General features: G+C 41.6%; 1 protein-coding gene across 1 annotated transcript in view; it reads right to left on the reverse strand.

The window, feature by feature from the left end:
- Nucleotides 1-995: 995 nt before the first annotated feature.
- Nucleotides 996-23,955, reverse strand: part of ntn1b (netrin 1b) — a 54,284-nt gene continuing 31,324 nt past the window's right edge. The window contains exons 3-7 of the mRNA XM_083931705.1: nucleotides 20,975-21,163; nucleotides 15,798-15,947; nucleotides 12,396-12,449; nucleotides 10,070-10,144; nucleotides 996-4,355 (exon numbers count right to left, since the gene is read on the reverse strand). Coding sequence (XP_083787831.1) covers nucleotides 4,036-4,355; nucleotides 10,070-10,144; nucleotides 12,396-12,449; nucleotides 15,798-15,947; nucleotides 20,975-21,163 — 788 coding nt within the window. The 3' untranslated portion in view covers nucleotides 996-4,035. The remainder of the gene's footprint in view (nucleotides 4,356-10,069; nucleotides 10,145-12,395; nucleotides 12,450-15,797; nucleotides 15,948-20,974; nucleotides 21,164-23,955) is intronic.

A 23,955-nucleotide genomic window follows, 5' to 3' on the forward strand; every position in this document is an offset into this window, starting at 1 on the left:
TTTGGCTCCGCAATCGTTCATGATCTGGTTATATGACAGGGAATAAAAACTCATCGAGGTTCCTCTCTGACGTCACTTTTTATTGTTATGGATCTTGGATTGGACTCCAACAGTATGATACTGTCCCCTGTGTATTTCACCACCATTCAACGAACATAAATGTAACTGTTCCATGGCTTTAAAGGCACACCCTGCTTGGTTTTGTTCCTCAACAACAACCTTAATATCAAAAACTTCTGTAAATTAAAAAAACTTGTTATTTACAATTTAAAATAAATCTCATAATTTGAAAGTAAATTATACCAAAACATTTTACTCATTATCTTGTTTGCCTATTTTCCTTGCCTTGTCAATAGATAGAGATAATATAACAGCACCCTGTAATTTTTAAATAGGTACTCAGAAATGTGAAATATGCATTGTAACTTTGTAATTTACACTCTTAGTCCTCTAAAACACTAAATCGTTACCCTTTTATCTTCTAACCTTATCTTCTTATGTGGTGCTTACATAATATATACACAGCCCATAGTGTTAATACCCTGTGTTAATAATAATTACACTGTGATTTCTGCGCTGTAATCCCAAATGCTACCCAAAATGTCCAACAGTATATGTTTCCAGGTAATTATTTTATTTGAGTAATTATAATTTTGTTGTTAGATTAACTATTTCAGTCGCTGTTGGCTGAGCAGAATTTTATACAACAAACATAACGATTACAACAGATGAAGTAAAAATGCCATTGCCTCTAAATTGTATCAGAGCACATTGTTTGAGTAAACGCAATCAGAGTAGTTTAAAGGTCTGCCTGCAGTGCGCTGCAGCTTTCTGAAAGTAATGAGTTTTCGATCATAAAAGGAGAAAAGAACTAAAAGATCAGCTGAAAGCACCCCCACTTTGTTTTTTGACACAGCTTTATTTCAGATGAATTAATTTTCAGTTCTATCAGGCTGTTCAATAGCCAAACATCAATACTTTTCATTACAGCCATCTACAATTCAATGCAAAAAGTAAAAAATAAAAGATCAAACATAAAAACCACAAAAGCCACATCGTTCCATGTGTCATTAAATATATTCATTTGTGATAAACATAATATATTAGTATTACAAGACATTACACAACCATTTGCAATGGACACTGCTAAACAACATTTACAAGCCAATGTATAAACATGAGCAGATAATTATTCAGATATAATATTCATGGAGAGCAGAAGTCTGGTAGGGAGTACCTTTCTGCAAACGGAACGCATGTGTTGGCAGAGACTCTATAAGTGCGTTGTTTTATTCAGATACATACAGTATGATGCACAGAGTACTGAGGTGTACCCTTTTATTTATGCATGTGTGTTCATGTGTGTATTCGTGTGTATGTGTGTGTGTGTGTGTGTGTGTGTGTGTGTGTGTGTGTGTGTGTGTGTGTGTGTGTGTGTTCATGTGTGTGTGTTTGTGTGTAGTCCTGTGTATGTGTTTATGCACTGCATGATTTTATGTAAACTGAGTCTGGGTGCTCACGTAAACATGAGACATTTCTCTGACATTCATTTATTTGTCTGTCATTTATTAAGCCTCTAGTATTTAAAACTCTAGTTAAGTTCACATGGAGATAGATCTAGTTAATGTTTAACAAAAAAAAATGAAAAAAAAGTAATACTATACAGCTATATAACACGTAGACAATCGGTCATGCCTTTTTGTCGAGTACCAAGTCTTGATAATGGAATCCAGTCCTCAAAAAAAAGTTGCTTTGAGGTGTTGAACATTTGACACAGCGTGCTGAATGCACTGTACAATAAACATCTGTGATATCTCATCACTCCACAGGTTATTTTCCCACAACACTGAATACTGAATACAAATTAAATGTGTACGTAATTCACAATCATTGTTAGCCATCAGTCAGCTACAGGAAATAATGAGCATGCAGTATGTCAGGGGTATGAGCGTTGCCTGATAGGTCGATACTCTGTGAGACGCTTCACTTCATCACTTCTCTTACTTGCAGATGTTTGGGACATCCAACTTACATTTAGTCCTTTATTAGAGAGTAGACACTAAATCCTTGTTAGGGTTGGGCGATCGGACGGATATATAGGCTATTGGCAACATTATAGTTTCTTGGGCCATTGTTATAATTTTGATTTACTGGTCTCCTCAAAGGTCTTCCTCAGAAGAATGAGCCACGGCTGCCGCTCCTCAGACAGCAGGGAAAAGCTGCGTTTAGAGTCGGCATATTTTCACATCTCACTTAATGAATGAAGGATTCATTTTTACCAAACCAGAGGGAAAAGTTGAAAGACTAACAAAGACAGATTTGGTAAGTTTCATTTTGTTTCTGTGCAGTTTGAATGAAGTCTTTTACGACAATAGGGCAATTAAAGTGACATTCCAGCGTAAAATCATCCCACAGCCTTTTTCAGCAAATACACTCATCAAATAAGCCACCGAAACAATTTTTTCTGTGTAACAACTATTAACAGAGAAATCCCAGACAGTCGCTGACAGTCGCTAACAGCCAGACGTGGTTTATGTGTAGGGACTCTTCTCATGCTGCTGCAGAGGTTTGCTGTTATTTTGAACAGTATTAGTGGTTAAAAAAGACGTTTTAATGCCTTCACTGTACTGCCCCGAGCTAATCAATGTTAGCCGCATTTGGCTGTTAGCAACTGTCCGGGATATCTCTGTTACGGAAAAAAATTGGCTTGATCGTTTATTTGATGAGAGTATTTGCCAAAAAAGACGCTGGGATTACACTTTAAGCTCATCTAAGTTTAGTGAAACTTTTTCTGATAAACAAGTGTAAGAATGTCTTTCCTTGGCAGATGTGAGTTCATTTTGCTTATTTAATTTCATAATAAACTCGCTACTTGAAAACCTTTCCCCAGCTGGTAGCTGCCGCCATCGCACACACCTGGGTGAATATATCGTCAATCGCTGGTTGCTGGGATAACGGTGGCCAAAATTCATACATATCGCCCAACCCTAATTCTTCTTTAGTCGTGACAAATTCAAACAGGGTTGTTACTGTCAACCAGAAACATCAGTCTATACAGACCAAGCAGGGTTTGAACTATACAGCTTTTTTTTTTTTGCATCATACGATAGTTTTTTTTTTTTCTTTCTTTTTGGAAATGTGAACATATCTCATATGTTCTAAAACCTTTGCCTAGTAAAAATAAGTGCATGGTTGACATGTCTACTCTACATCTAGTTGATGCTACAGCATCATCTACTAAAAATAATATCTATGTATGCACGTATGGGTATTTTACATTGCAGAGGTCACAACCACAACATACTGTTGATGTATGGATAAGCAGAGACGTGCTTGTGATGTGATATTTGATCATTGTACAGAATGAGCAGAGCGTCATTATGGCATTTTGTTCCCACAACACACCAGTTGTTTCACTGAGGTAACACTCACACATGGGCAGGGAGCTCTCAGGCAAGATGGCACCTATTGTTTTCTACAGTTGGGAATCATTTCACAATTTTTTTCACTTTTAGCTTTTGAAAAGGTTTATCCGATGTTTGGCAGGTTACAAGAGCAACTTTTCATACATGAGTGGACTCCCTCAGTGCCATGGAATGTCTCTTCATTTAATTAGATATTGCTTTCCACAGTAGAAATAGATCCTCTTAAAAGACAAAAGGGGGATACAGTAGATGCATTGCTCTTTAAATCAACTTACTAAGGGACATATGGGTGTGACATATCTGTAACATTCGGTGCAAACTCTGCAATTACACAACAAACCTGGAAAGACAAACAGAAACAGAACAACTGTAGAATGAGCTCCTTCACAAAAGTTCCTAAAAAACACTAAATCTCTTCGCTCCAACTCAGAGCAGCAGCACTCAGTCATTCCTCCATCTCTCCTACTTTTCACCTGTGTCTTTCTATCTTTTATTCTTCCAGTTTTTTTTCCATTCATCTTCTCCTCTTCCTTGCATTCATCCCAGTGGAGATGTTGTTTTGCCTTCCCCTCTCCCTCAATTTCTCGCCCTCTCTCCTCTCCACCAGCTTTTAGCACTTTCCTCTCTTGTCACGCTGTTGGAACTTCCTCAGCCGACGGCCCCACAGGTCCTTCCAAGGGATTAGCAGGCTTCCCTTGTCCGCCACCACACCGCTCTGCCCGGGGGAATCGTCGTCTGTACCCAGGAGGAGGTACTTCCTCCCGGGCTTGATCTTAGGGCATTTGCAGGCCACGTCCTTGGCGCGCACCCACAGCAGCTGGTCCCCGCGGCGGATACGGTGCTCACCTTGTTTGTAGACAGAAATGATGTTGACGGTGAACTTCCACCACTCGCCTGCCTTGTCTCCTTTTAGAACGTGCACTTGGACAGCTGGTGGAAGAGAAAGTCGGAGTCAGATCACCTACATAAACAACTGTTTCATATTATAAGCCAAACCAGGGATACTTATACCCCTGGGAAAAAATATCCACACATTGTATCAGTAACAAAGATTGTCAAAATGATCGATACTAAATCTATGTGTTTTAAAACAGTGCATATCCACATTTGATAGTATCGAAGTACCGAAGCTATAAAAAAAAGCAGATCAAATATCAGATTTTCAACCCAAGGCTGCACAGATGAAACAACAGGGAAAAAAATGAAGTGACTTTCTCTGAAAAGGTTGAAGGTTCTTAATAAAAAAAGAGAGAGTATTGTAACGAAGTGTGCAATTGTACAATTCATGACAACCTTAGCTGTAACACCTGACTGAGTGTTAGAAAGTGACCACAGATCCAAATGATCTAGTTAGCTAAAAGTAATGGATAAAGAGCTGAAACTGCAGTATGAATGCAAAACAAACTAACCTAAAAATGTACAGCTCAGCATTATGAATAAAACAGTGTAATGATATCTTCTTTTATATACTGTAGTTAATAGTGTTAAATAAATCATCCGTCTGAGGCAGCAAACAGATGCCAACACTTTTATGCAACATTGTATAATTGGTTCATTAAAACCTCCCGTATAAACAGGACTCAGAAACTGCTGACTTTGTTTGTCACTGACCATAGAGTGTGTTTAAAAACTCAAGAAAAAGCGAGTCAAAAAAGAGAGTCAATCCTCATAGACCACAATGTTTAAAATACCCAATTTTACAGCAGAAATGAACATGATAATGATAAACACAACACAAGAAAAGGTATTTTGGTACGAAAACACAATTTGAATGGAACCAAGTATTGAGGATTATAAACAGGTTTATCACAAACCAATCCACTTGGAAATTGTCGAGAAATGATGATTTAAATAGTGGATAGACCTCCTGCCTCCATAGATCTACATGTATTAAGAGAACCTATCCCCGAATTGATGTGTCCCTCAAATGGACAGCAGCGGCCAATTCAGCATCTCCGTTTATGTATCTATGAGCATACTGCCTATTACAGCAACATTTTCCACAGCGCTCCCTGTGCCAGCACAAAGGGACCCAGTGGAGAACATCTGACAGCACACTTCCCAGTGAGGGGCAGAGAAACACTTTTCCTTCAGGTGGTCAGGCTGAGTTCTGAGTTTGAGGAGGAAGAGGTGGATATTAAGTTCTTTATTGCCAACATAAATGGCCAAAAGAGACTTTTTTAATAGAAAAATGGCCCATCTGCTAACAATATAACCGCTGAAACAAATCCTTTCCAATTGGTCCATCAGGTGTTAAGCTGGACTTTGAACAGAACACTGGTGACCCGAGGCTAAAGCAAGCTCAACCTGGTAACTATTGGAACACCACTTGTTACAGATATTTTCATACCAGGAAATGAGTAAAGCTCCCTTCGCAAACAGTCCCCTGCACTGATTCCCTGTCAGCTGAAGCAGCTATTACTTCATCACTGTGATTGCAACAAGAGGCAAACAGCTCAACAGCGATGGAGCTAATCTGTGCTTGAAGTGAAGTGCTGTACCCCATGGGTTTAGCTAGGAATGTACTATTAAAGTTTAAGTGTGTGTGTGTGAGTGTGTGTGTGTGTGTGTGTGTGGGGGGGGGGGGGGGGTCACTTGGATTAGAAGATGAGAATGACTTTAGATGCACTCATTAGCTCTTCATTTTCTATCAAGAACTGATTTAATGCTTTAACATTTCAAGTTAATGGGCTTTTGTTCTACACACAAGGGTCATACAATGTGGGGGCATGGTTAGCAAAATACTTTAGTAATCATAATATCCAAATGTATTTATTCACATAGCTAGGTAAGTTAGCCTTTTTATTTGCCTTTCTGGCTGAACATGATCACTTTCAGTGCTCGCCGGTCATCCCCTATCAATGCCAAGAATGAAGAGAACCGGAGGAGTGGGGTGTTGTGAGTATGTGTGTCAATGCATGGTGTGAGCAAATTGCACACAATTTCAGAAGAAAGAAGGTTTGTTGGGCTGAGTAGAGCGAGCTCTCACAGCCTTGCCATTCATTGCAGCCCTCTCCTTCATCCAGACACATAAAGGGTGTGTGAGGGGGAGGGAGGAGGGGCCACTATTTGTCTTCCCAGCCACAGAAAAAGTTCCAGGAGAATCGGGATCTGTTTCCGACCTCATGAGCTATCCGGATTCTGCTCCCAGAGCCCCGTCCAACTTCACAGCGTGAGAATCCAGCAGAGATAGCGCTCTCCTCTCCAGGCCGAGGAGACTCGGTTACAGCATCCGGGCTCAGTCTCCCTGTCAGTGTCTGCCTCTTGTGCTTTCTTTCTCAAGTATGTTCTCAGTCTGCGCAGCATATTTAAACACACACAAATCCACACGCACACACCTTCTGCCACTTGGTTTGAGCTAAATAGACACCAGAGAGAGACTGAGAGCACAGGGTCAAACAGTCTACTACAAAATGGTGCATGCTGACACTGTTTGGTGAGACAGTGAGAGAGGAGATAAGTGTGAGATGATCCTGCTCTCGCACAATGGCTGCCAACTGAGCTTCCCTCATAGCCAAACTTCCAGCTGGGTTTATCTTCTTTGGGTAGTGTGCTGCAGCTTGACACCGCATGCCACCAACAAGCAAGGGCTAATGAAATTAGAGCTCGCTTAATTACCGCACTGAGGCCCCTGTCCCCTCTGGTTATCAGCTGAGTGAATGATCAGGGACCTGTTACCCTTGGGTGAGCACAGAGGGGTGGCCAGGGAGTCTGGGGGGGCGCCCTGCCTTTGAGCACTATCCCGGAGCGTCAGTAAACACGCGGCGCTTTGATTCATTGTCCTCCTGGTGGCTGGGAGAGGGAGGGTGCATGTGTGCAGAGGAGGGTGTCAGGCGAGAATATAATCCCTTTGTGTCCTCCGTCTCCGTAGCTACGGCAATGATGAAAAACAAAAATTGAATAAACAAAACATATTTCTTTCTCTCCGGGGTGGCAATCCGTCACCGTCTGCCTAATTTACCACCTGTTTGTGCCCCGAGGAATGCTCGGGTTGCCGGCAGAGCGCACAACTGTGTTTAAACAGAGGGCCCCTTCCCGTGACCCCCGGGGGCCTGCATCAGCACTCACACATGGGGGTTGTGGCCCCAAAAGAACAGAGAAAAGACTCTGAAGCCCCACAAAAGCAAGGCGTCAGGCCTGAGAAATGAATTAGGCTGAGGCAGAGGGAATGCATGCTAAGCAATGATGTGTGCCATACTGCCTCAGCGCGGTTCACGCAGAATCATCTACTTCCAGACTTTTTTGAGGGACTTCAGAGAAAAGCAACAGGAACCGCCCGCTTTGCTTGAATCAGCCTGACTGATTTATATATGCAGAGCCTGTCTCAGCTCTGGTGATTTAGATTTAAATCAGTGGAAATATGAATAATGTCTGCGTTTGGCTTCGTAGCAAAATGAAACAAATGGCCTGAATTACTGTCTACTCGACTAGAAGGGGGGAATAAAATATATTTGGCCAATTTTCAGTTGGATGCCGCTTAAAGTGATGAAGTTTCAGCAAAGATGAATTTGAATGAGAGACAAGTTAGTCATGTCTGGCAGCTGAAAGGGTTCTAGCAAAGCTAATAGTGATGAACCTTTTTAAGAAAGAAAAATGAAGGTTCTATTTTCAGAAGCACCCTTACTGTGTTTATGGGAGACAATGCTTGCAAAAAACCTGAGAGAGAGGAGACTATCATGTGTAACATTGGATCGGCCTCAAAGGTTTTTTGTGTCTCTGTGGTTTACACATGGATCCACGGGTAACATATAAACCATTATATTTGGGATGATTAATGGTGCAGAAAATCCAAAGAGCACAGTGGATCATTTGCCATGTGACACAGTGGGATAGTGGAATGAAAAAAGTATTCTACTACTGCCTCTGTTATATCCCTATGGTCTCCTGTGTTGGAATTACAGGTATGATACTCTCCTTTGTTGTGGTTTTAGTATGAAGTATAAGTATCAATATAACCAATCATTAAAACATCAAATTTCCTTCTTGTTCATTTCCTTGATTTGTGAGACACAGCTGTCTTTGCTTTACTCCTGTGGTACCAACGTTTTAGTATATCATTTCAGATCCAGGAATATGTTTATTTACCTTGCACTACATTGTTAGATATATTTCAGCTGCACCACTTGTTCTGTGGATTCATTGACAACATACTGTGATTGCCGTGTGTGTGTTTTGGCTTCTCTTATCAGTGTGGGATTTGCTATAAAACGTCTTTTGCCAAATGCCTCAGGCTGACTGAGTTGGACGGAGCGTATCCACCATACTTGTGCTGCCTGTTTCTCTTCTAAAGACTCTACAGTTTCTACAAAGGTGCAAATCTACTAAGTGTTTACCATAGTTCAGACATCGCCACTTTGACTCTTTTAGGCTCTTTCACACTCGTGCACTGCAAACCTGAAATTATCTAGACTTTACCCACAGGAGCTGCATGTGAGAATGCAATAAGTTGGATCAGACATCAAACAGACTTTACCCTGCCAGTAGTACAAAGACAGAGTAATCGTCAATTGAGCCCATGTGTGAATACAGCAGCTCATGGTGTGGAGAATTCACCGCAAGAGTGTAGGTGTCTTGATGACACCTCTATCACGTGGCATTCACAATATCGGAAGAAAACAAACATCTGAAAGTGAAGAAGAGGGTGATTTACACAAAGACAGCAAAAAAATTGTCTAACTGGAGAGACCACATGATGCAGGAATCTCTGTCGGTAAGAAAAGAAGTTGATATTGTCAAACAATTTCAAGGAACAGCAAGAGACTCAGTTGTTTATGACCGGCTAGATGACCGTGGTGTGATCTGAGTCACGTCCTGCCTCCTGCGAGCTCTACCAAGGCGGGAACCCTCACCTAAACCAAGCGGAGTATTTCCAGTAAGTAAGAACGCATTTGTCATGGTCAATCTCCTGTTGTGTCCTGCGTGTGTGAAAGGGAAACTTTAGCTGTAATGTCCGCACCTGATTCAGAGTTCATGAGAAGTCTTATCTTAATGAGAAGAGGGAGAAGCAGACAGTGTGAAGATGCGCACAGGCTTTTACAGTGCAGTATACTGTATCACACATTACCGGCGTTTTGACTGGCCTATTGTTACAGTATACTTCTATTGTCGTATGACTGTAAAAGCATTCAATAGTAGATTAAGAGTAAGTGCTACCAGCTGAGCCATTCTCTTCAGGCATTTGCATAAAGACCCTCAATTGAATCTCTATGTCATGCTCTTGCAGTTATTTGACAACAGTAAAGCAGACATGTCAATGAAAACATTTGTACTGTGTGATCAGATAAGCTGCATCAACATACAAAATATGACAGGATGTTGGCTGACACTCATCTGTCTTGAAAAGCTCAGTTTTCCCTGTCCAGACTATGAAATTATCCAAGTTTTTTTGAGAACCTCCGTTTTCAGGGATGGGAACTGTCAGCTGGGTGTGTATGGAAGCCCGCAACAGAGAGGTAATATATGCTTACAGATGGATCTGTATTAGCATTAGACATCGCCTGTGTGTAAGTAAGCCATCAAAGAAACAGAACAGCACCAGGGTGTGGATTGGCTTTGCTCGGGGGGCTGATTAATTGAGACATCTGACCTCTAGACTGCTGGCTGACGTCTGGCAGCACACATTCCTGCATATTGGACTCACTCACCGTAGTCTTTTTTACAGTACTTCTTCATGGTGATCTTCATCTTTCCCTTGGAAGCTTTACAGTGAGATTCACAATCTAGGGGGAAGAGGTGAGAGGGAAAGAAAGTGGCAAAGTTAGGTAACTCGTTTCATCCTGACATTGAATGCTTCCTATAACAAACAGACTCCAGCTGGATGGACTTTACATGTGGTCCCTTGTGTCACACTATTTGTGCCCCCAGGGTCTCCAAGATGCCTTGAAAGTGCCACTGTGAAACTGTTTATAGCTTACACAGATCCTCCTGTGTCCGTCAACACACTCTTACTTTTATCCTCCCAACTTATCCACTCAGCCTACTCCCTCGTCAGTGTCCTGGCATGCATTGTGTGAGCTCTGAGGGCTACGGAGGTCACCCCAGCACAAAGGAAGGTCACAGGGGGAAATTAGCTAGTGACCTACCAAAAATTAGCAGGGACCCTTAGCGGCATCTAAGCTGCATGAGTCGAGAAAGTAAAACTGGCCAAGGCTAAAAGTTCTCTGTCCCACAAAGAGAAAGCTCAAAGACTTGTGATTAATGTCTCAGCAGCAGTATCCCTCTTACAGTAGTGCGTGTATACCCGTACCTGCCAAAGGACTTTATCAATAGCCATTGCTGTCGCCCTGTCTTTGTGCCAGGTACCTTTTGTAATGAGGGAGTTGGTGGTGGGACCAGAGGCCAAACTGAAAATTGAAATCATTTGTTCCCTCCACTTTCCACTGACTGACACAAATTGGAACCAGATCATCTCTGAGTGTTGCCCCCCTCCCAGTCCACCTCTCCCAGAGCAATACGCCTTGTGCTCTTTTCTGGGGGGGTGGGAAAGCTGGGCTGGGCAGCCTGAAGAGAAAGGAGGGGGCATTTGAGAGAGAGAGGGGACCTTTCAGCTTGCCTGAATATGGACAAACTTCATTATTTCTTCCAGCCCTCTGTCCAGTCTTCCCCTTTCTTTCCCATTATACTCTGTGTGAATGAGGTTGCCCGGGTAATGATTGAGGAAGAAAAAAACGCCCCTCTCCTCCCTCTCAAAAAAAAAAAAAGAGCGGTTCGGGATGTGGGTTGAGGATCGAATTCATGTATGTGGAGAAAGCATTTCTGGTGGAATGCCTGGCTGCTTTCTGGGGTGGCGGGAGAAATAAGAAAAGAGGAAATCCCAAAGTAAATGAATTTGACGAGTCCATATCAAGCATGCCTGATTTCCATGTAAATGAAGTGCTGAGGGCGGGGGGGCTCTTTATCTCCCGCTGGCCCCTGGGGGCCTTTATCATACCTCCCTTTGATAGCTGACGTTGCCCATTAGCCCCTTAGCGCAATCGCTGCACTGGGCCATTACACCCACAGCTCTCATTAAGGTCCAATCTCCCGCTGCGAGGACAAACGTCCCCTTTGTGTGTCTCTGCAGCAGTGCCTCGTTCATTCTGCAGGGTCCCTGGGGACCACACTGCTCCTAATTTGGAGGGTGGTGTCTGTGTGGAGTTTCTGACAGGAATCCAAATTCCACACAGCCTCACCAGTCACTATAGTAGGAAGTGGGACTCACAACAAAGCTGAATGAAGTCAGTGGCGCCACTCTCATCCGACAATGATTGATGATCAGAAGTGACTCAGCCTTTCCAACCAAACTTGTATCATGGTGAAACTAATTGATCTACTGTAATTTAACAAATGCCGACGCAGCTGAGGCATCGTGTTTACAGCCTGTTAGCTGGTCATTTACATTTAAGAGCAGAAATCCAAGTCAGCCATTATAGGACAGACACAGAATTGATACTGTAGCTGCAGGTAAATATTTTTGTTGCACATCATCAGCAGTCCAACATTGTCAGAGCACATGAACAATAGGGTCGGGCATGGCTTCACTGCCAGCCTTGATTGAAATACAAACTGGTGCAAATGAAGCATGTAATCAGATTAGGGCTGGAACCCAGGGGAGGCTGCTGAGCAGGCTTCGAGTACAGGCAATGAGGCCGCAGGGAGCACTGGCAAAATGTCTGGAGTTTACATCAGCGGCAGTCAGACCTCACTGACGGGTGTTTGTTTGAGGACTGTGGCTATGGATGGATTGAAAACAAGCATGTGCACACAATTGCATATATGAAGGAGCACTTACTTACCATAATTTTATTTTCACAGTGATTAAAAAATCAAGCAGAAAATGATAAAACAATAAAATATTTGAAAGGAGCAATACCACTAAGTTGTGCTGGTGGGCTTCAAAACCAAAAGTTTCATAAAAACATGACTCTAATCCAAAAAATGTTCTGTGTTTCATTGTTGCAAAATCAGCATATGTACTGTACTGTTACTCACCTGATGGCTCCTCGTAGCTGGTGTAAGTTGCTGTTGGAGATGCAACTGGGATCTCTGTGACAAAGAGAGAAATTGATTTTACATTGTGATCATACTGCAATGTATACATAATAGAATGTAATAATGTAGCTCAATTCCCTGGATATTCTCCTAAGAGCAGAATGTTAATGTGCTGGATTTAATGGGATGTCTTTTTAATGACAGCTGATTTTGACACCCAGATGTGTTAGAAAAATGTGTAACAAGACTTTGAGTTTCCCTAATGTTCCCCTCACTCCTGATTGTGGTATGTTGTAGGTACAGAGAGCCAAGGCTGCTGGTCCTGTTAAAGTCGGAGCTGTCAGGGAGTTAGATATCCCAAAAAATTTATATCAGGCTATTAAAACCAAAAGACATTATCTAAAAAAATATATGAGAAACCAAATATATTCTTCGAGAACAGAATTTCATCCAACGTTTACACCACATTTGTTACCCTCCCAACAAAATTTAAAAAATAGTCCTATTCCAACAGGTTCACAGGTTTAAGAGACCTTGTCCAATTTCCACAAACAACTTTATCAGAAATTTCATCCCTAGCAACATAGTGTACAATTGTTAGTGTGTTCATGTCCTCCCAGACATTACTGCTATCTTATCTGTCCATGCCAGCCAGCTACTTGATGCTCCCACCTAAAGCAGCTACCCGCGACCCATCTCTGTATCTTCATGCTGTTGGCGTTTACTGCTGAGGGTCTGGAATCTGCAGGCAGCAGATACAGCCAATAAACATATCAGCCATCATTCCCTTGGACTTGTTTTGGCGATTTATTGTAAGACTGTTAATGGTGTTGAAGGCACACAAGGCCATGTTAGGCAAGATCTAATGGCCTGTTTATCCAGGCTCTGGTTTAAATAGCTAAATATCTATCCAACATATCTTAAAAATAACACAAGAGGAGGGTGAGCCATGAATTAATGCATAACAAGCAGGTCCTGTCCTTTTCGGGCTCTGACCTGAGGTTCTCTGAGGGTTTCATTTCGCTGAAGAAGACTATATGTATGAAATCACTGTATGATTTGACTAAACTAGCTTTGCAGGGTCACACCAGCAGTATAAAAAAAAATATACAATTAATCCTAATGGACCTTTGAGTGAATGGCAAGCAGCCTCATGGAGAAAGCTAGCTGTGGGTCACTATTGTTTTTATTGAACATCCTCTGTCAGAGTAAACTGCTCCATAAGAGAGGTATGGGGTGCTGACTGTTGTGCTGACTGATTCGCTCGTACAAATGCATCTTTTCAATAAACTGCATGAACGGGAGCGTACCTATGTTCCCTGGGTCCTATGTTTCCCGTGTTGTATGTGAGCAGGGAACATAGGACCTTTTTTTAAAAAAGAGTCTGAATTCCCTGGCAAAAAGGCTTATGTAAACCCTTACACCACTCCCTAACCCTAACCGCAACCCATAACCCTGCTAAATTAAATCTGCAAAGGCAGAGGCTTATGCGACCTGGGAAGATAGGACCCGGGGACCCGGGGAACATGGGGATGACCCCGCATGAACTTATTGTCCCATTAGCGGTCAAGCTAAACTAATGAGTTTGCTCCTTAACTTGGAGAACTTTATTTTCGTACTCATTAACCTTTCAGTGATAAATAAACAGAACAGTAGAGAAAACACAGAAGGTCAGGCGGCCATGGTGACTGAATAGCTATTGTGCGGCTGATAGACTAAGCACGTTAGCAGTTAGCTCTCAGCTACAGTAGTTATGATGACTGAGTACCAATGTAGGGAGCATACATGATTGAGGGCCAGACAGATATGCACACTCTACTGAGTTGTCTACCTAAATTGCCTTTAGCTTTTAACCGTAGCAGGTTAAAACCAGCTGTTAGAGAGCTGCAGATTCCTGCGACACTCACAAGGTACTTCTAGTTACCATGCAACCAGTGGCTTTCTGCAAGTTGTCATTCTTAACCTGACATCAGTGGTAAAAGAAGTAGACTACTTGAACATTTTACTAAAAGTAGTAATACCACAGTGTTACTCTCTTACGGGTAAAAATCCTGTATTCAAAATGTTACTTTTAGAAAAGGTAAAGAAGAAAAAAGAACTTGTTATGCAGAATGGCCTGTTTTAGAATATTATATTATTGGATTACAATTATTGAGAGATTTTTGTTTACATTAGTATTAAAGTATCACTTTAATGGTGCAGCTGGTAAAGGTTATTTTATTTACTTTATACACAGCTGTGTATCTTAATATACATTAACACATCCTATTTTATTTGTTCTTAATATCTTCTATTAATAATATGAATCTGTAAAGTAACTTTAGTTACCATATAAATGTAGCAGAGTAAAAAGTTCTTCTGAAATGTAGTGGAGTAGAAGTACAAAGTAGCATTAAATGGAATCACTCAGGATGTACTTAAAGTGTAAAAGCACAAAGCACCGATGGGCTCCTTCCTTTTGGATTGACTTTGGTAATCCACTTGAATGGACTTTACTATGAGAGGTGTTGGTACTGGCACAGTAGTGTATTAAATGTAGGCTATTGAAGTAAAAGTATTAAAATGAGCCGCGGATGATTAAAATGGAATACATGGATTTCATGTCACGTTCAAGGGCCGCACTGAATGTTTAAAAGGGCCGCCGTTGGCCTGCAGGCTGTACTGTGACCAACCTTGCCCCATGTCATCAAGCTTTGGAATCAAATGTTTCATAGAGAAGTGTAGATTCATTCATCATGCACTGTGCCACTTTCTGGTGTGAGTTTAAAAAACATTTTTGCATAACTTTGTATCTTTCAGAAGTAATTACATTGTACAATGTATAAAGAGCATACAAGTTGCAACCTTTTTTAAGTTTAATAATGAATACATTAATTAATTAATTTTAATACTTTATAGACCAGTAGCATTAACAAGGGGGAGTCAAATCAGCCTCTTATATAGTTATTGCTGCCTTTTAAGATACCCTAAATTTATAATGATGTACTAAAAAATGAGGAACCGACAAAATGTACTTACAAAACAAACATGTGTTACTGCAGACCTGATGCCTTGTTGCAAGGTGATTAAGTCACTGATAATGTGTCATGATTTTATCCTTTTATATTAGCCCGTAATAACAGTATTCACATCAGTCTTGTTGCATGAGGAGGCAAAGTCCTAACCAGCCAAAGGGTTTTTCATAACTTGGCAACCCAAAAGGTTTTCTGAAAGGCTTATTATTACTGATTTATGAAACATATATGCATGATTGTTAATGATTAATAAATCTGTCAGGGAACTATTTATAAACATGAAAGTAAGAACGTTGTACCAGATGCCCTATAAGAGGATGTTGTTAACTTGGATCAACATTCTCTGGCTCCAGTCATTGTGTGTACAGGTTTTAGAAGTCAGCCTTACTGATGCAGGGGGCGATGGGAGAGCGGCTCTGCTGGTAGCCCTTGGCACAGCGGTTACAGGTGATTCCTGTCACTCCGTCCTTGCAGGGGCATTGGCCTGTTGTCTGGTTACATGTCTTCCCTGCTGCTCCTACTGGATGGCAATCACATGCTATGGAGGGAAAGGAAGGGGGGGGGGGGATAACATAAGAACAAGAAGCTAGATTGTACCCAAGTAAGCAACTTTAATGATCTGGAAAATGAAAACAGTGGTTTACAAAACCAGTGCCCTTTTAAAACAAATATCAGCTTTTGAATGACTACGTCTCTGCCCTGCCCTCTGCTGACTCCACATGTTTAATACAATAAAAAAAAAAAATCATCTGACATGAAAATCTAAGAGAGAAATCATTCGCATTAGAGCAGGCTGTGTTTTCCTTCCATCACAGATGGGGATCTGGGCCCTGCACCAGCATAAAACCTCAATCAAATTACACTGCTTCTCTCCACCCATAATGACCATGGGATCTTCATTAGGTCTGCTCTGGAAGGCACGCAGACGAGTAAAATAACTTGATTAATTATAGTATTTCACCCTTACCGCACGGTTTCACTCGTTGTGTGTAACGCAAAATGCATGTGGGTACGTGTTATGTACGTGCGTAGGGGTGCATGTGTCTTTGAGCGTCTTGAGAGCAGGCTTTGTGTCCTCTGTACTGTTGTGATCAGACAGACTGTGTGCTCTTCAGATTGAGTTTCCAATGTAAAGCTTTTTGGCAAAGACTTCCTCGCAAATACTGCCTGAATAATGTTTCCCATTAATGGAGGAGTGGAACGCACTTCAAAGTCTGTTTAAGCTGTTAGTTGGGAGGATCGCACGTTTAAATGTGAGAAATTCGTTCTGTGTGCGCGCTCTGCCAAACGTTTACCATAAAGCCAGTGTTTGAAGTGGAAGCCCAGCCTCCCTATTAGCCCTGCATGTGTTATATGTACCAGCAGAGTCAGAGTCATTTGAAATGCACTTGAAGTGGTCCAGTAGAGGTTGGAGTTGCTTTTAGTTGGAATTTATGAAGCTTCATGAACATAACGAGATGCTTATTAAATCTTTCTTTTTTTAATATCTTTGTTTTCCTTCCCCTTGATTTGTATAGTAAATGAGCCTTCCAAATGTATTTGTTGAAGTCAAATCAATGGTGATGTTTTTTGGGATCCAGTTCATTTCCTCTGAGAATTCAACACATGTTCCTCACATAAAAATGAGGGAGGGCTGTGAAACTACAAATGCAATGAAATCTCCTTCACATAACGCAACCTACAATAAAAGGACAATGACATCATAGTGAGAAGATTTCAGTCAGTCTAAGCATTTCTGTTTTTTTTTTTGGGTGTTTATCAAAAATGAATGAAATAAAAATCGGAAAAATAAACTATGTTTGCTTGGTAAAAAGTCCTCCAACTTATGCGACCACATATGTAGTTTGATCCTACCTTCTAATACGACCTACAGGAGTATTTGCCTGTGCTGATGACAGGGGATTAACAACTCCTCAATGTCACAGTTGCAGTTTGGTTTAGGCAACCAAAATACTTGGTTAGCAGTTTGGGGCGTTGCTAGCTCACCTGGTAAAGCAGGTGCACCATAGGCTTAGTCCTTGGGTTTAACTCCGACTGCTTTCTGCGCGTCATCCATGTCGAGTCAGATGAAAAGATTGATACCACGTACAAATGTGTACGGTACATAGATGTAAGACTTCCAGGTTCTGCTCCAGATGTGATTTTATGTCATTCTAAATCCCAGTGACATTTGTGACATGGCTTTAGCTTCCTCTAAGGTTACAGCAAATAGCAGCTTAGCTTAGCTTTGCTTAGTTTAGCACACTGCTCCCAGCCCCATGTAAAACCATTGTTTTTTTACACTTTATTTTTAGCTTAAAAATAAAGATATAAAGTGTTAATGTGTGATCTTTAGAGATGCTGGTAGGTGGATTTTATCACCAACTGTTACCCTATTAGCATTATTTGTGCTAAGCTAATATAACCATCTAAGTAAGTACATTTCTACTCCTTTAAGACACTGTGTAAAACACAATCTAGCCTACATTTTTATACTACATTATAAATAAAGTTATTATTTTTTTTATATGTGATAGACAGGACAAAGTTTATAAGGCAGAAGATACCAGAACACTAATTTTTAAGATTTTTCTTATGACAGGTAGACTGTATCTCATACCACTAATGCAAAACCACAGCTTCACTGCCCCCACAGGGGGTGCTACTACAGACTCGACGGATTAATTAATTTTAACCCGCAGTGCCTGTGGAGCTGAATGGTTGCTGAGGGGTTCGCAGGAGTGCGGTGCAGTGAACCATGTACCGGCTCCATCTCTGTGGACTCGCTGTGCCTAGTTAAAGGCTTAGACTGCCAAACGTATGAGGGGACGGGGGAAAAAAAACAAACTGTTAGGGGCGGGGGGCGTGCACTGCGATTCTCCAAGAGCCATGTTTACACTGTGCTTGATGAGGGGTGAAGTTGTTAATCTGGGAAATAAAGCATGAGGCATTCCACTCTGCCACTGGAAATGTAGGCGCTGTAAAGTGCAGAAGAGCCTTTTTTTTCCCTCACTAAACCTCCAACTATTAAGCAAATCGTTGAGGACATTCTGTTGAGATGTGGAGTGTTGGCGAGAGGGGGGGTTAAGGAATGGGGAATGAAAGCAGACTTCCTCCTGGCTGTGTTGGCGCAGCGCTATATTTCCTGTCCAACAACAGCAAAGTGGGATGGTTGGCTGATTTGAACAATAAATATAGTGGTTTCTAACTGATGTCACATGGCCCTGTTTTTGTCACCTGAGAAGAAAGGCAGCAATCAGGCTGTTTAGGTTTGATCCCAGAGCCCCGAGCTGGGTATATGAAGGGATGGGGAAAGGGGCTTGAAGTGTAAGGGTTACTGATCCAGCTGTTTGGAAAGATTTTGTAGAGATCTATGGATATTTCTACATCATTAGGCGAAGTGAGAACCTGCTCTCAGCTCCATCCCCCTGAACCAAACTACTCCCCAAATAAAGCTTGTGAAAATGTTTAGGCTGGCTGGAGTGAGACAATGCTGCAGTACAGACGATTTATCAAGCTTGTGTTCAGCACAACACCACCACAGTAAATCGATCCCAGCGCTCTCTCTGAGACTGATCGTTGACTGTCTCAGATATGAAATGCTTTTGTAAGCCCCATTGCTCGTGCCTTTTCTTTCATTCCACGCAAGCTGAACGGGTCAGAGGGAATTAAGAGGGGAGGACTGTTGTGGCATGCAGTAGGAAATATCATGTTTCTGTTCCTGTGTTTAAATATCCAGTGGTATACCAAGGATAGGGGCACCGGAGGATAGGCATCCCGAGGCCCAGTCAGCAGCCAATCATAGCTCAGTTGTGGATTTTGACTAAGACCGCAATATGCGCATCAGCCCCGAGTCACTCATTTGTCATTAGTATGTGGTAAAAAATTGTGATGTAAATGTACAATGGCGTCCAATAACATTTTAATTTTTCCCACAGACTATAAACAGACCATAAACAACCGTTCCCTCCAAGAACAGCATCTCACATTAACATCAATGTTTCATCATACTGTGTTTGCAAGCAGACATACTGTCACATAGTCAGAGACAGGCATGGATATGTACAAGTATTTTGTATATCTGTGGGATATTTTGCCGGTGAGTGTGTAGCCAGAGTGACTGAGTGACAGCAGTGTGTTTGCTCAGGGCCTCTGAGCCTGCCTTTATTCCCTGAGGTGCTGCGAGACAGAAGGAGCCCAGCTTTTGTCTCCCCACACATTAATCCTTGGCCGCTTGGCTCAAACCTGACGTATGTGCTCACACCTGTGTGTGTGTTGTTTTTTGTGCCTATGCAATGTGTTGTAAGTATGAATAGGGGAGAGGGACGATTAGCGAGTTGTTTCCACTGCTCTGTTCAGTGGATCAGCTCATACCTCTGTTCTGTTTGTTATTTTTGTCTTGTCAGGGATCCATAGAGGACCCCGAATAGCTTGGGAGCTGCACGGGTCACTTCACTGACACCAAGACAGGTGGGCGCTTTTCTCCACAACTTTTTAAAGAATTCCTTTAATAGCTAAAGTGTGAAACACACAGTAGTGGAAGAAGTACACAGTATCGTTGAGTTAAAGTGCCTATAGTTTGATTTTACACTTAAAAGTCCTGCATTCAACATCCTACTTAAGAACACAAGGAAAATTGACTCATTTATCAAAAGTAAATTATTGTTATTTTGTAAGTTATTTTGCTGAAAATAGAGCTGCAGCAGATAGTTGATTAGTCGATTATTTGTCAACTGTTGAATTAATCAGCAAGTAAAAAAAATATTTACCTGATTTGAGCTTCTCAAATGTAAATATTCTCTTAACTCTTCTACCACAATAAACTGAATAACTTTGGGTTATGGATAAAACAAGACCTTCAAAGACATTATCTTGGGCTTTGGGAAACACTGATTTACATTTTCACCATTGTCTGACATTTCAAAGACCAAACAATTAATCGATTAATCGATAAAATAATCAACAAACTAATCGACAATGAAAATAATTGTTAGTTGCAGCCGTAGCAGAAGAAATAGTAGTAGATTGTTAACACTGATGGACTGCAGCTGATCGAGGTACAGTTAGGTAGTTTAGTTCAGTGGTTCTCAGTCTAGAGGTGAGATCCCACCAATATAAAGCTAAATAAATGTATGTTTATATGTTGGACTTTTCTCTAATCTTTGCTGTTTTTTCTTTGGTGGAACTGATAACAATTCATTCAGCATGTAAAAATGAAAATGACTGGAAACTAGATTACTCTGGTAATAGATATCTGCATCTTGACAAGGGGGCCAAACTAGAGACCACTTACCAACGATTAATTTATCTCTAACAAATAAGTGTAGTGGAGAACAAGTATAAAGTAGCATAACATGGCAATACTCAAAAGTACTTCACAATTGTACTTGAGTGTATTTACTTGATTTTCCAGCACTGGAAACAAAGCATTGGTGAAAAGCATGTGTTTAAAGCATTACCTCAATGTTAACTGTAGAGGAAAGTGTTAAACCTTATACCGATGTTTTTATTCAACAAAAAGTTACATGTTGGTGATTGTGCACGGATAGTAACATCCAACCTTTGACGTGTACTGTTTCCTGTTACCTTTGCAAGCCCTTCGGTGAGAGATAGACTTGGTCATGTCCCTGTAGTAGCCCTCCTTGCAGTAATGACAATGGCGTCCCGCTGTGTTGTGACGGCAGTTGAGACAGACGCCTCCACTTCTTCGGCCTGACAGCTTGTACAGCTCCATGTTGAAACGGCAGCGGCGGGCATGCAGGTTACAGTGGCAGGCTGGGTAGAGAGAAAGAGACACACTGAGACATTCTACCTTGACATTTTGCAGATCAGCTACACATTATACCTTTAAGTGGAATAATATGTGCAGTACTGGAATTGAAACAATTCCATGTGGCGCTTTTTGAAAACCAAAACTCCAGTTTTGCTGATTTTCATGTTTTCACTCCAGTTGCACTCATATATAGTCCCCTGTCAGTTGAGAAACTCCAAACTCTTAGACTCATGAAACTAAACGCAGTGTCACCAAGCTGCGTAGCACTGCTGTTTTCCTTAGCTCCTGAAAAGCTGACATTTTGGAAATATGAGCTTGTTATCTGACAGCAATGAACTCAACACACAGTGTTTACACATCTTACAATTTACAAAAGTGGTGCAGAGCCAGACGCAGTCCGCTGAGATCTTGAGAAGACGCATTCTCAATTCCGAATCTTCTGGTATGAGTTTGTCGTTTTTAGACAACAGGTTATTAAAACAGATGGTGTGGCTTGGCATGCTTTGGTCCGGCTTGAGAATAACGGAGCCTCTAAAAGAAACGTCCTGGTTCAGGCTCTCTTTCGCTTGGCCACCTGCTTGTGCATTTAACCTCTGAACCTTGGTGATGTCAGGCAGGAAAACTTTCTTCTGCTCTCCCACACATCTGAGAGACTGCTGATTTATTGTCATTGCTTTTTTCACTCAAACATATTGACTCCAAAGTTCATATTTCTCACGCACAGATGCGCTGGTCACTGATAAATAAATATAGACTCCTGATTTTATGTCCCATATGGTCTAGCGGTTAGGATTCCTGGTTTTCACCCAGGTGGCCCGGGTTCGACTCCCGGTATGGGAACACAGTCTTTATGGGGCTGCAGTAGCTCAGTCCACTGGTGATTTAGCTGGGGTTACCGGTTTGACAAGTCCCTGTGTAGACCATCAATGGAGTGTGGACTGGTGGCTGGAGTGGTGCCAGTTCATCTCCTGGGCACTGCCGAGACTGCTCACCTTTCAGCCGTACACATGTCAACATTCCTCTCTTTATCTAGCAAGCTCTACTGCTACCAGATTTCACCAGTAAGGTAAATGAATAAACCTACAAAACTGAACATACTCAGTTGCTACACCACATCCATTATTACCAGCCAGCTAACTTGCAAGGCTGGGTTGTGAGCTTCAAGTATGAAAATGATTGGACAGCATCAGCAGTGCTAGCTAGCTCCTGTCCAGCTAGCTCTGAACATTGCCACTCAGCCTGGCAGCTTTATTTTCTTGAAGTTAAAATCTGTCTTCCATTTGTCGGTGACGCTATAACACTTAAGCTAATTTAAGTTTTATCGTAACAATTTGATACACCTGTTCTGTGTCTGACTTAGGGTCTACTCACACTTACCATTTCACCCTATTTTGACATTTTGAATACACAAAACGATTGTACATTTACTGTATCGTTGGTTTATATTCAGTTCAGGTTTGTAAGAACATAAGAGCAAAAATCGGGATATATGTTAACGTACTTACACGCGTGTGTACGTCTAAAACAGAGGCTCGACAGGGGATGAATGTTAGTCTATATGGGCCACGCCTGTTCTCACGTCTGGAGGCAGCAGGATTAATAATCTTCAGTGGGCTGCATCCGGAAAACTGGAAACTTTTTTTTCCCGTATGCGTATAAATAAAGGAAAGGTTAGTGATTGTGTCTGTGCATTGTGTTTACGCCTCTCGTTGGTTGATTCAGATTTCAGAATTTTACTCTGACTTTGTTGCTCAAGCTAAGATGTAACTAGTTAAATCTGGTAGCAGTTGTTAAGCTTGCCATCTTAAGAGAGACGGGGGGCTAGATCGGTTGCAAAGCGTGACGACAACACCACTGTCATGGAAAATGACATTATGACATGGAAAATGACATCAGGAACTAAAAAGTGACATAAAAGAAAACTCATTAAGAAAAAAAATTGTCATTATCAGAGCAAAACTGACCATTTTGAAATAACATATTAATGAAATGAAAATGAACTCCAATAAAATCCGTCATAAAAGTGAGAATGATTAAATTTCCTAATAATGAGTTCAGTTGTGTCACTAGTTGTTGTTTTGTTTATATATTTTACACGATTTATGAATGTGATTTGTTATTTCATAATCATTCCATTAATACTGAACACTGCGCCTCCATATTCTTGACTGTGATCTGATGTTTTACCTTTCAGTCACTTGTTTTTCTTTATTAGGCTTCACTTTGCACATACCGTTCATATGAGCAGCCCTCAGCCCCTCACATTTCAGTAATCTCTCCATCATCTTCGTGTTATTACAGGAAGATGCTGGCGATAAGACTGTCACATATGCTCCACGTTCATCAGTGGTCTGAATCACGTACAAACCAACTCACACCTGCCATAAAGGACCGCAGCTGGCAGGTGGTAGGGAATCAGAAACACTCCTTCTGAATGGGGGGCCCACACACACACACATACACACACGCACATGCACACGCACACACAGACACACACACACACACACACACACAGAGGTGTTTGGCAGCTGTCACAGGCTTATCTGCCACACTACCCTCCACAAGACTGATCCAACACACACTACAACAAGCTTTAAGGAACACACACACACACACACACACACACACACACACACACTACCTCCTCCCTTTCCCTCTTACTCTTTACGGCTTTCTTATCCCAGATGTTATCTCCACTTAGGGGAAGTGTGAGGGAAAATGCAACAGGGCTTTTTTCATGAATAGGAAATGGAATGCTCTTAGTTTTCTCTGCTAAAGAAAGCTGCTGCTGGTA

Source organism: Echiichthys vipera (genome assembly GCF_963691815.1).
Source record: "Echiichthys vipera genome assembly, chromosome: 17".
NCBI lineage: Eukaryota > Metazoa > Chordata > Actinopteri > Perciformes > Trachinidae > Echiichthys > Echiichthys vipera.